At 41.7% G+C, this 13,389-nt stretch overlaps 2 protein-coding genes across 8 annotated transcripts in view; one reads left to right on the top strand and one right to left on the bottom strand.

The window, feature by feature from the left end:
- Positions 1-10,883, bottom strand: part of NUGGC (nuclear GTPase, germinal center associated) — a 44,780-nt gene extending 33,897 nt beyond the window's left edge. For 3 of the 7 annotated variants that reach the window (XM_019733161.2, XM_019733162.2, XM_074338359.1), the window contains exons 1-4: positions 10,752-10,883; positions 3,712-3,800; positions 834-938; positions 34-142 (exon numbers count right to left, since the gene is read on the bottom strand). In XM_019733161.2, the coding sequence (XP_019588720.2) occupies positions 34-142; positions 834-938; positions 3,712-3,754 (257 nt within the window). In that variant the 5' untranslated portion in view covers positions 3,755-3,800; positions 10,752-10,883. Of the gene's footprint in view, positions 1-33; positions 143-833; positions 939-3,711; positions 3,850-10,366; positions 10,508-10,751 lie in introns of all 7 variants that reach the window. The other 4 variants (XM_074338358.1, XM_074338360.1, XM_074338356.1 and 1 more) reach the window with 3 other exon arrangements.
- The window catches only part of ELP3 (elongator acetyltransferase complex subunit 3), a 154,891-nt gene that overhangs the window by 57,969 nt on the left and 83,533 nt on the right, over positions 1-13,389 (top strand). The window contains exon 2 of the mRNA XM_074338361.1: positions 9,381-9,513. The gene's annotated coding sequence lies outside the window, so the exon portion shown is untranslated. The remainder of the gene's footprint in view (positions 1-9,380; positions 9,514-13,389) is intronic.

Genomic DNA, 13,389 nt, shown 5'->3' with positions numbered 1-13,389 from the left:
GTAAGATTTGATGGGAGCTGGTATCAGACTCACATGAGATACTTGACTCCATTAGGAATGCTGTCATCCAGGAAGACAGACTGAATAAGTTTCTGGTAAGTGTTGCTCAAAACCCTTCTTGTCCGTGACTCCAATTTTTCATCTGGAATCAAAATATAGATGTATTAACTGGGATGTACCTGGCAGGGGATCAAATGCTAGATCTCCACAGGGGGAATCTGCTCAACATTGCAGAAAAAGAAAAAAAAAAAAGAAATGAAATGAAAAGCCAATTAAACAAGATAGCCCATTATCTGACACTAAAGGTAACAGCTCCTGGGAGATAGCAACCATTGATTCTGACAGCCTCTCAAGGAGCAAGGCTGCTCTGAAACTACTTGTAATAAAAGTCAGCATAGGCTTTGCCACGGGCTTTAGCCCTTCTAGATTCTTCTCTCCTGTGGTCACAAAAAGGAAAAAAAAGTCACATGAAACTAATATAATATTGTATATCAACTATATTTTAAAAGAAAGAAAAAGAAAGATAAAGGGGAAAAATGTAAGGGCATCGTATAAATACCCACTAAAGCACAAAACCAACCATTTTCACAGACTTGGTTCTAATCAGGAAGAAGTTATTTTGACAACCCTCCTCTCCAGAGATTCTTGAGATAAACTGTCAAATTATCTATCTCTGCAGAGACTATGAGGCATCCTTTGCTGGATCAGGATCATATGAAGATGTTTTATCCTGCTTCTGAGGTTTACCCTTCTCTTCCTTTGAGCATTTTCACGCGTTTGAAAAAGAACACAGCCGTATTCAAACAACCTAATAGCAGTTGCATGACACTCACATTCCTTAAGAGCACTTTGTTCCACGGAGGGAAATGCTCGGAACCGTTGGTCTCGATCGGATCGTCTTCTTTTTTTCATCGGTTCTTTAAATAAATCATCGTCAACTAGAGATAAGCAGAGGTTATATAAAATTCTAGGTTCTTGGGCCCCGGTATTTTTGCTTGACTTCTATCAATACACAAACCCGGAGAGTCTAAGAGAACCCCTGCCGGCTCTGCATGCCTGGAAGCTCACTTCAGAAGCAGACACTGTTGGGCCCTTCTAGTCTGGTTCCTACTTCCCAGGATTTTGCATCTTATTCCAAAATGCAAGGTCCAACATATCTCCCCAGATGATATGTTGAAATGAAATAAACGGTTCCTGTTTGGAAATCCCGAGAAGCCAAAATGGCTGGATCTTCTTCACCAAGTGCCACCTGTGTAGACAGAAGCTCAAGATAGGGCTAAGCGTGAAGAAAGGCCTCTGGGAGGTCTTTTTAAATGGGGAAAGAAATTGATCAGGAGCAGAATGCAGAGAAAAGAACAGGCCACATAACCAGAGCAACTCATTTCTCCTTGAGCCTCCATTTCTTTATCTGCAAAATGAGAGGGCTGACAAAAATGTATGTAACAAGTTTGGAGGTTGCTCTCCCAGAGGATGCCCTCCAGAGATCACATCTGGGGAATTTTCTTCTCTTCCTCACTGAAACACATTAGCAGCAGCTTCCTGACACAGACAAGAATAGAAATCACCAAGAAACAGCTCTTTGCAGTTCTGCGGAGATTTTTTCCACTTTAGTGGTTCCCCTCGGTTATGAAGTAAATGGTTGGTAGGGTCCACACTCCTCAGGAAAGGGTATAACCAAAACATTGTGTTTTGGATGGGTTTTAGCAACCCACCCACCCCCACCCCCCAGTCTGTATTCACCTGGTTAGAAAGGGGCAATAGGTGGGTCTTTGAGGTCAAGGTTGTTGGAAACGGTCCTAACCCAGTGCTCCTGGGGCTGGCTTGTGCCTTAGGAAATGGCTGTGAGGTGAACTGGGAGAAGAGTTGATCCCCAAGAGTTAATAACGCGCTAAGCTCGTATAAGAATGTGAGGACCCAAAATTGAGTGTGAAGTTGGAGGCCATCCTCCCTGAAGAACCACAGAGAAGGAGCTTCACTTGGGACCCAGGATGGGGACATGGCCCATCCACCACCATGGGGCTCCAGACGCAGGTCTCCCACGTAGCACAGGCACTCTTCCCCTCTGTTCAACCTTGCGTCTTCCAGCACAAATTCTGCCATGTTCTGGAGCCAGCTCAGACCCCACAGCGTATTGCAGTGCAGAAGTAAGCTGTTTGCCAAAGCCTGAGTCTCTGCCACCGCATGCTCATGCAGTGACAGGGTGTTGAAAGAGCTTATGCTTCAGCCTTTCTATCTCAGACATTCTTACTTAATGATTGAGCCCAACTCAAAGAATTTATCCTGGCTCAGTTTAAGAACTGCATTAGAATTAAATACCAAGTGGTTGCTGGCTGGGTGGCGGGAGCTGGAAGAGGCAGAGAAGAAAAGAATATGCCACTCAGGCCCCAGGGCCAGCTACAGGCTGAAGAGCCCTGTAGACTGTCTTATACAAGGTGCCTCAGAATTCCAGGATATTTATACAATCTGTCTGCAGAGAGAAAGTAAATGGACGCAGGCCTTGATCTGGACTTTGTAACTCAGGAACTCTTCTGTGTAAACAATGCTGGCACAATATCTTAGCCACAGATAGCATACAACAAGGGACAGGTCCATATCCATGGCCTTTATTTCAACTTTATCAGCACTGGTGATTAATATGATAAAAGATTAGAAGCTTAGTTCTCAACTAAAGCAGAGGATAAGAAGTCAGACAAAACAGCAGGAATTTAAACCTCTTCAATTTCTAAAATGAAAACCACCTGGAAAGGAGAAAGTATTCCATCTTGGGTCTATACCGTTTAAGGGAAGTATTTTTAAATTAAATTGTAACTGGAATGAACTGGGCTGAACTGGCACATCTCTAATTTTCTGTAATTGTCAAGCACCCCTTCACCTTTTCCAGCATTTTACCCCGGATGATCTCAGGAGGGAGCAGTAGGAGCGGGTGAGGACGGTCCAGAGAAGGGAACCTTAGTCTACTGCTGCTATTGTTTCTTGCGGCCACAAGGGGTCACTTTTGAAAACGGATTCCAGATAGCCCGACCTCAGGATACAGGTTGGTTATTGATGCATTCCATTGCCAGGGACTGCCATGCGTCTTCTAAGCACAACAACGCCACTCCTTCAGAGCTAAGTTCAACCAAGGGTGCCCAAAAGTTGAAGTGCTTTTGGTTTGTGTATCCAGCCCTTCCTCAGATGCTAGCCACTACCCCACTGATCCAGAAACAAGACTTCCCTTGTCCCTAAGCCTCTTTGATTCTCAGAACACAATCCATGTTCTGCAGATAGGGGTTACTTCCCTGTGTCTTCCTAGGGAAGGCACCTTGCTTGGCTCCAGGGGCCTGCACACAGCCTTGTAGGGAGGGGGTCACATTCACTGACTTTAATGTAATTCACCCTATATTTCCCCTTCTAAGGAAAGCACCTAAAAAAATTCCAGGAGCCTTACCTTGCCCCCTCTAAGAGAGGCCACCCTCAGAAGATCCAAGGTGGTTTTCTGGACCCTTCTTTTAGGGGGCGGACACAACTTTAATTGTTGGTCAGACAGTCTACTACATTACGGATAGGCTATTCTAGTTGTTGGTGGAATAATTTATATTCATTCACTATTAAAAGGTGAAATGGCGGCTTCTGAATAAAGAGCAAGGAACAACGTCTGAACACATTTGCCCTTAATTATATCACGGTAAATTGTTCTATTTACGTCAGCAGGGGATGTTATAGGGATGTTACCTGGATGTGGCTCCTGGCCCACAAAATCCTCAGTTTCTTCCATTTCCTGTTATGTAAACACCTGCTTTTGTCCACCTAGGGGAACCAGCCTAAAAATACACACGAAGTACAAGGAGTGGGGATGGGGAACAACAGAAACTGTAAATACAAAAAAGCAAAAACAAAACAAAAATAACACGTAAATCTGTTTTGTTTTATTTCCCCATCTAGATTCCAAGCCCCAAACGGAAATGACTATTCTAATTTACCTTTGACTCCCTCGCCACACCTGGTACACTATGTCATGATTTAAATGTGACAAAAATCAATGCTTGACCGTTGATTTTCAATAATAGTTGTATCTATAGAACTTGAAACTGATATGACCTGAGCTCTTTAAGGAAACTCACTCTGAAATAAGAATAACCTCTAGTGACTAGAGCCATGAAGGTGAAATTACATAACTTTGCTGCTTTGAGTGACATCAGTACCCCAATCGGGTAAGCCTTGAACCCTTGCGCCAGTAAGATTCAGTCCCAGCAGATCTCAGCAAGAATCTGATAGATAGATGGAACTTTGGATATTCCTAGGATTTACTGGAGTTGCTTTGGCGGCTACGGTGTGGGGAAGGAGGGATGTGGTAATAACTAGGTTCTCTGGATCTTCCTCACTCCCCCACTCCCAATTTAACCAGGAGGACCCCTACTGGAGGCTCTAGGCAGCCCCACAGCATAGGGCATCTGCGGGGGAGGGAGGAGAGGCACATCCAAAAGGAGAAGTGTCAGATCCAACCTGCCTCCTGTTCACCAGCCGGTAGGGCTTGGGCCCTGAGGAGAACTGGACCTATGGTGGCTCAGAAGAGAGGGCCATGCACAGACTAGGTGGGGATATGCTATCCTGGAGCTTCTTTGTCTCTACACATAGAGAAGAATTTGAGGAACACAAGTGGGGAGCACCGACATGCTTGCTTTCTGTAGCTGACGTTGCTGTTTGGATCACTCAGCCATGTAATTCAAAAGGAGAGAGTCACCAGCCCTTCTGAGATATGAAAAATCTCACCTGACCTGCCAACCCCCACTAGAGCCATTGGCAGTTAGTTAGGGAGACTGTGCCTCATTTACATATTAACCCCAAATATAAATCACAACGCATCAGTCAAAACAGCTTAGTTTGGCTAGTGGATATTAACTGACGAAATGGTTTCTGTACTTGGTAGTTGCTGGCTGAATGCAGTGTGAACCCCTACTATGTGCAAGGTCCTGAGCCTTAGGTAGAGTCCCTTACTTCTCCATTCCATATCTTGCAGCCCTCCTCTAACTACACAGTTCTCCAAGGCATTTTAGCACAGCCTGTTCTTTCTGTGTGGGATACCCTTCCCCTCTTCTTCCTGGTGAATTCCCACTCTGTCTTCAAGATCCTGCTTCAGCATTTCCATTATTAGGTGGGCATACATATACTGGTATGCCCACCTAATAATGACATTGGACTAGATGAATTTTAAGGCTACTTCAAATCCAAGAGTTTATGTTCTTACTTGAAACTGTTTCCTGATTCTCAGTCATTCCCCTTTTGTGTCACCACTGCTCTGAGAACACCTCTGTTATAATGTTGACTGTGCTTCCTTTATGTCTCGTCCTCCTTACTGAGCCATGAGCTATTCAAGGTCATGGCTGCATTTGTTTCAATGATGCATTTCTATCATGAAGTGCAATGACTGACAAAAAATGCTGAAGGAATGGATAAAATGATGGGAAGCTTTTGATGAGAGTCTACACCAAAAGATGTTTTAAAACCATGTTGTTTTTTATATGATTAGCGTCCTGGCTTAATGAGTAAAGCAGAATAGGAACAAATAGGCAAGAATGCAGATGGGGCAGGATTAGTAGTGAGGACTGCTCCATAGGGACTGGGAAGGTTTAACTTGAGGCAGAGAAGACACAGGCAAAAGCAGGAGATGGGGAGAGGATGCACAGTGGTCTCCAAATACATGACCTTAGAGCTGCATATAAAAGAGGGATGACGCATGTTTTCTGTGGTCCCAGGAGAGGATCACTAACTAGATCTACCAGGTGACAGGTACAAGAAAGCACATTTGGGCTTAACATGCTCTAGTAGTCAGAGTTGTCCAAAATGAAATGAGCTCCCTTAGAGAGTAATGAATTTTTCTGCCACAGGTGTCTGAACATATACTGGTATGCCCACCTAATAATGGCATTGGACTAGATGAATTTTAAGGCTACTTCAAATCCAAGAGTTTATGTTCTTACTTGAAATAGTCACCAGGAAAGCTGACAGTGGAAATGCCTGATGAGGTAACTAAAATTCACAAGTGACATAAGCAATTCACGGTTTGAAATGCTGAGTTGGAAATGCTAAACCACATCAAAACCTAGGTGAGTTAGGAGGGGGGAGAAAGTGTAGATGAGCTATGATATGTGCAAGAATACGGTAATGCCTATCAATAACTTTAGATATAGAAAGAGAATTACTCCTCAGAAAGCGATCTTTGTTTTCTGAAGACAGCAGCTCAATGACCCATGGTTACACAAAATGTTCGGATCATCTCACAGCGGGCACAGGAAACACAACAAAATATACGGTCCTACCAGTGGACAATCTACTGCAGGCCTCCAGGACAACTTGTGTTCTGGCCATCAAATCCCAGGAGGAAATGGAGGAGTCACATGAAGCCCAAAAGCATGAACACGCTGGTGTCAGCACCATTCAAACACTGAGAATCAGCCCCATCAATCTGAGAGGGAAGTGAATTTAGAGTAGAAGCAAATGTGTTCACGAAATTCTGGAATGTGGGCAGTGGCTGTGTCTTCCTTCCTACAGGGTCACAGGGACTTCAGTTCATCTGACTTCATTTACTAAATCAACAGTACACAGCGGCCAGCAACGGCTGTTAGCATGTAACTATCCACAGAAACCAAAATTTCACCACCATTACTGTTTCTCTTTGGGGAAAAGTGGACCCCAACATTTGAAGAAGGACTATGTACCTATGGATGGTTTACTCCTTAAAGCAAAATGAACCTGAAATTCAGTAATCTCAGTTGTGCTATTTTTGATTACTGATTACCTTGGATTGGGTTTAGCTGCATGCAACCGAGACATGAAACCATTGGCCTCCCGCTACACAGGCATCTATTGTACTAGTACACAAGTAATATGTGACCCCTAACTGAAATTTGAAGAAATTGGAAATGATTTGGGTTGTGGTTGTGGTGAACTGGGCTTCAAGTTCCTTCCGTCAACGTTCAAAAACTGGCAGGACCGGATCATTTGATTGGGAAACTAAGACACTGGAAAATTGAAAGGGATCATTTACAAAACAGCTGAGGAGGGAGAACAAAATAAAGTGCCAAGCATTGAAAAAGAATGACCTATAAACAAATATATCATTTAATGGGGGGCGGGGGTTATGGTATAGACACTCAGTATATAGTCATTGGGCTGAATTAAATGATGTGGTGGGAAAGGCATTAAGCTAGAAATCAGGTGGGGAAGGTTCCAGTTCTCTTTGCCACCAACCAAAGGAGCTGTAGTACTTCAGACACATCATTTCATTGCTTGAGGTCTTAGTTTTCCCATCTGTAGGTGAAAGACTAAACGAGTCTTTGAAGTGTAAATGTTCTCTGATTTAGTTGGGTGCCAACAGAATTGAAGCTCTTATTTTGAAATGTCACCTGTTGTTGGAACCAAGACTGTACCAATGATTTTGAGTAAGCAAAAATAGCACAACTGAGATTACTGAATGTCAGTTTCATTTTGCTTTAAGGGGAAAACAACCAATAGGTGCACAGTCCTTCTTCAAATGTTGGGGTCCACTTTTCCCCAAAGAGAAGACAGTAATGATGGTGAAATCGTGAAAATTTGGTTTCTATGGAGAAGCAATTGGAAACAACCCAAATTTATTTCTCATATAGACGAGGTTTTCATTTGTGGTTTATTTCACTTGTATTTCAACTATGTGGTTAGAACTTTAGTTTTGCTTTTAGTACTTATTTACATTCATGTGCACTGAGCCTAAGAATAGTGTCTTTTAAATGAGACTCTGCATATTTAGCTAGATATAGGAAGGTTACACAGCACAGTTTCCTGTTAAATAATTATGAATTTTGACAGTTATCCTTGCTTCTTCCACTCTCTCTTCTGTTTGTGCTTTCTTATGGTCTGTTTTCTCAGAATAACATAATAGAGGTGACACATGAGCAATAGTCATTCCTATACTACAACAGCTTCATACAGTGGACTTAAATAAAGGAACTCTGGAACCCCTTCTTTTACAGATATGGACAGTGAGGCCCAGAGAAGGGAAAGAACGTGTCCAAGGTCACATAGTGACTCTAAGTTCAGTGTTTTCTTCACGCCACCAAGCAGCCTTAAATAGGTACTATTTAAACAAAGAATGAAGGGAACAGTGCCCACAAATGAGGAGGGAGAGAAGCAACTTGATAAAATGGTACTTAGGGACTCAAACTGAACCTACTGCCAGGAAATTCTTCAATGTCCTCAGAGGTAAAACAAGCCAGAGTGTGGGTGTATGCACATGTGAGTGTGTGTGTGTGTGTGTGTGAGAGAGAGAGAGAGAGAGAGAGAGAGAGAGAGAGAGAGAGAGAGAGAGAGAGACTTCTACTGCATTCATTCTGTGTCTGATGCAGAATTGAATGCGTTAGGAATTACCAACATCCTGTTCTGTTCCCCTAGATCTTCTCTTTGAATCTCATTTCACCCTACGTTGCTTCATACCATTAATTCTTCCCAATATTTTTCTTGTTTTCCTTTCATTTCTATCCCCTACCCCCAGACTGAGGCAACACTAACAGGAGAAAAAACAAAATGCTTAAATTAGCCAAGTTCTTTAAGGGGCATTTTGATCAACTTTGGTTTATTACCCACTGTGGGTAATAAAATAAAATAAAAATAAACATGGGAAGTACTTGGTACATAGGAAGCACTAAATAAATATTTTTGAATGAATGAAGTGTATCTTTTAAACATGTCTTAGATGATAAGCTTAATAATGGCAGAAATTATATTCATTCATTCAACAAATACTTGAGTCTTTACTATGTGCCAGGCACTGTTGTAGGTGCTGGAGATATATCAGGAAACAAAATGGGCAAATTGTCTGCACACCCAGTGGGCCTTACACTCCAGACAGTGAATGGTGTAGTGGAAATTACTCTGGAATTAGAGTCAGACTGCCTGAATGTTTGGATCCTGCTCCAGTACTTCAGTGTAACACTGAACAAATCATCTAACATCTCTGAGCCTCAGTTTATCCACGTACAAAATGAGAATATGAAAATCCAGAGTTCATTGTTAAGGATTAAATATGATAATGCATATTCCTCTACAGACACTTAAGCATCTGTATAATTTTTTTTTAGAGTATTTCTTGAAGACAATTAAACTAGAAATCAGTACCAGTATTTACCTGGGCCAAGTCTATTTTGAGGGAACAGATGCCACCTTAACTGATAAACTAACTCCCATTCTTGTCCCCATTGACCAATCACCATGAGGGTTCTATCGCATTTTCCTTCAAGAGTCTTTGGTAAAATCTGTTTCCTCCCCAGAAAGGTAACTTAAGAGTAAAATAAGGAAGAGGAGATTCTTAATAAAATGATGGAATGTTGATGACATTTAGGATTTACTTCCTTTTTTTTTTTTTTTTTAAGGTTTATGTACCTTTGTTGTTGGCAGCATTTCCTGACCAACTTATTGGACATTGCACTGTCTCAAAGGAGCAATTTAAACACAGCTTAGAAGAAAAAGTGAAACAAGGGCCTTCAAATCCCCAAAGGAAAAGAGGTATGTTTTCTGTGTTAACACATCAGCTGAAGTGGGCAGCATTAGAAGTGCAGACACCAGACATAGACACAGTAGAGGAGGCATTGGGATGACAGGATTTTCTCTGCCCCTTCTCCCCCAGGTGAGTAGGCAAGTAAAATAAGCAGATATTTTCATAACGTACTTTATCAGAATTTGAATCCTCTCATGTTGCTCCCCTAAGCTTGCCAAAGTTAGTGAGGCATAAGATGACATTAATACTACCCCGATGGAGTCTGCAATACATGTTTTCTTTGGGGAGGAATGATTACTGACTTTGCCTAATATCACACTATTAAATAAAATTCAAACTAAATCCTGATCCTCCAGATTTCTAGTTCGTTGGCCTTTACATAGCCTTAAATTCACTTAAACAAACAAGAGAGTAGAATTCACTTTCCCTCAAGAAATGACTTATTTTAAGCAAATCAAAAGAGGGAGAAGGAACAATCTCCCATATACACGTAAAAAAATTCCAAATACTTTATGCAGACACTCCACCCTCAAGAAGAGGGAGCATAACCGCTCCACTCCTTAAGTGTGGGCTTTGCAGAGTGACTTCCTTCAAAGAGGACTATATGGAAAGGAGGGAAAAGGGTAACTTTACAGTGGAGGAACCTGACAAACACTCCCCCAGCCAAGTGATCAAAATCAACATCGATAGTTATAAATCATGTTGATAATGTGTACCTTTGATGTGATGTGATGAGAACTTTAATTCTGTGATCTTCTTCCCCTAAACCCATAAGTCTAATCTAATCATGAAAAAAACAAAACAAAACAAAACAAAAACCAGACAAATCTCAATAGAAGAGATTCCTAGGGAATACCTGACCTGTACTCCTCAGAACCTGACCAGCACGCCTCAAAACTGTCAAAGGCATCAAAAACAAGGAAAGTCTGAGAAACTGTCACAACCAAGAGAATTCTAAGGAGACATGATGACTAAATGTAATGTGGTCTCCTGGATGGGATCCTAAAACAGAAAAAGGACATTATGATAATGAGACAATCTGAACAAAGTCTAGCCTCCAGTTACAAATATTGGTTCATTAATTGTAACAAATATTTTATACTAATGTAAGATAAGAGAAGAAATTGAGTGTGGGTTATATGACGACTCTCGGTATTATCTTCTCAACTTTTCTGTAAACCTAAAGTCTATTTTTTAAAAATCGACCATAAGTGACAGCATAAATTATATAATAAAAACAACTTACCAGATGTCACTTTTTCTGCTTCAGCTCCAGGAGTCCACAGTGGAAATGGTGGCAGTTTCTTTGCCTTAGTATAGAAATGTGGAACCAGCTGGGGTGTACAGCCCTTTGTCACAGTCACAAAGTCACATTTACAGAAGCAGAAATGAAACTGATTTGCCAGCGGAGGGTTATTTGCGGACAATATCCTCCCTCAGACATTGATTCATGCTATTTTCCCCTTTCATTTAAACTTAAATTGTATGTGAATTGGGGATCTTACATTCTTCTCTGCCCTATTCCTACAAGCAGGCAGATGTTAGTCATTTTTCCTTCCCAAATAGCTTTAGCATCCACCTTGCAGCATACTTTCTTTGAGGGTGAAAGCAATTTTGATGGATCTGACTTACTCCAGCCAATATGAAACATGCCCCAGTCCCAAAAGAGACAAAGTACTGTTCCTACACCCCCAACTACAAGACAACTGGGAGAAATGGGTGACATGAGGTGGTGAAGAGAAACAGATTCTTGATACAAAGTCGTGAAATTCATCAAAAACCAAACAATATTGTATTGTGTGAATGTATACACGAGTGCCACACAGTTTTAAATAACTCCTTTTGGAATTTAAATTCTACATCCATATTTAAAAAAACAAAACAGAAAAACAAATATTTGTAAAATGATGCCAAGAAGAGAAGAAAGTAGAACTTACTCCACTTTGCTGTGTCTGGCCACCTAAACAATCACATCAAGTACAGGGAAAAGCTGTTTTTTTAAAACCTTCAACTTCAGGTAGTGTTTGACCTTCAAAGGCAACTCAGTCATTACTAGGATAATCCTCAGTAACTGTAGGTTTATGTTTTTAGTCCAAAGGGAGGATTCAAAAGGCAAAGAGGTCAAAAAGAATTGAAGGTAGGTATTTAGACTGTGGTCTTAAAAATTGCTTTCAACTCTTGGCAAGATGGTATGCCTTATTCATAAGAAAACCATAGAAATACCAATAGAAAGTTCAAACCAAAGAAAATCAACGTGAATATCATCATGAGCATTGGATCTTATCTGGGCAAAACCACACCTATAGTCGTATTCATCTTACATGTGCTTAGCTCTCCCTCTACTGGCTGTTTCTTGCTTCAACAGTTAACTGTATTCTTTTTTATTTTTTTAACTTTTATTTATTTTAAGTGTGTTTTTCCAGGACCCATCAGCTCCAAGTCAAGTAGTTGTTTCAATCTAGTTGTGGAGGGCGCAGCTCAGTGGCCCATGTGGGGATCGAACCGGCAACCTTGTCGTTAAGTGCACCGTGCTCCAACCAACTGAGCTAACTGGCCGCCCCAGTTAACTGTGTTGTTAATCAGAGACATTACTAAAGTACCTAATAGCTAAAATTCATTGTGATCATGTTGAAAGCTGCCTGGGTTCTTTATGATGGTCCCTGACAGCTGTCATTGCACACGTGAATACCAGGTCTGTCACAAATGTGGGCAAACTACCAGGCTGAATTGTCACTGCACTCACTGGGAACGTTGAAGTAATGGAGAATGTCCACAGAGCTCCACCATCACTGCCTGTCAGAATCTGCACTCACATGCTCTGCCTTCCAGTCTGTTAACAGATGAACTATCCCTGTGCCCATCAGAAGCGAATCCCTTCTCTTGTGCACCAGATTGCATCCCCTTTCCCCACTGAAGGGCTAAGGCAGAGTACTTTCCCCTTTTCTCTTAATCCATCAGCTTTTCACTCTCCATTGGATTACTCCCGTAGACGTACAAACTTGCTGATAACTACTCCATTTTAACAAACACATACTCCCCTTGACCCCAGTTTCCCTGCCAGCTACTACCCCATTTCTCCATTGTTCTTTGTGGCAAAACTCCTCCAAAGAGTTGTCTAAACTCACTGTCTCAAAATCCTCTCCTCTCAATCTATCGTAAATCTAGTCAAGCTTTCCCTTCTACCTTTCCATGAAACCATTCTTATTAAATTCCCCATGATACTCATCAATTTTCAATCCTCATCTTACTCGACTCACAATAGTATTTGATCCAGTGGATTACTCCCTGCTCCTTAAATCACATTCTTCACTTGGCTTCCAGGTAATCTCACTCTCCTAGTTTTTCTTCCCACCTCCCTGGAGGTACCTCCTCAGCCTTCTTTGCTGGTTACGCCTCTTCTCAATCTGATAATAATAGAACACCCCAAAGCTTAGTCTTTGGTCTCTTCTCTTTCTTTTCCACAGTCATCCTGTTTCATAGCTTTACATTTCACCTCTATGCCTCTAACTCTCAACTGGTATTTCTAGCCCTGATCATTTTCATGTCTTACTGCTCACTAAGCATCCCGAACACGCCCCCGCTTAAAACCCCAAACCCCACTCCACCTACAGTCTTTTCCATCTCAGCGAACAGCAATGACACGATTCCAATCCCTCGCTCCAAAAGCTTCGGTGTCATCTTGGATGTTTATGTCTGTCTTTCTTTCATATCACACATCTGATCTGTCAGGAAGTCTTATAGAAATTTTCAAAATATATGCAGCATCTGAACACTTCTTACCACCTCCACTGCTGACTACACTGATTCACGTCCTAATCATCTCTGGCCTTGGTCAGTGGTTCCCAAACTTTGCTGCCCATTAGAATCACCCCAGGATCTTTTAA

Source organism: Rhinolophus sinicus, linkage group LG07 (assembly GCF_036562045.2).
Source record: "Rhinolophus sinicus isolate RSC01 linkage group LG07, ASM3656204v1, whole genome shotgun sequence".
Lineage (NCBI taxonomy): Eukaryota > Metazoa > Chordata > Mammalia > Chiroptera > Rhinolophidae > Rhinolophus > Rhinolophus sinicus.
The sequence above is the reverse complement of the archived record's forward strand: the minus strand, read 5'-3'. Positions and strand labels throughout refer to the sequence as shown.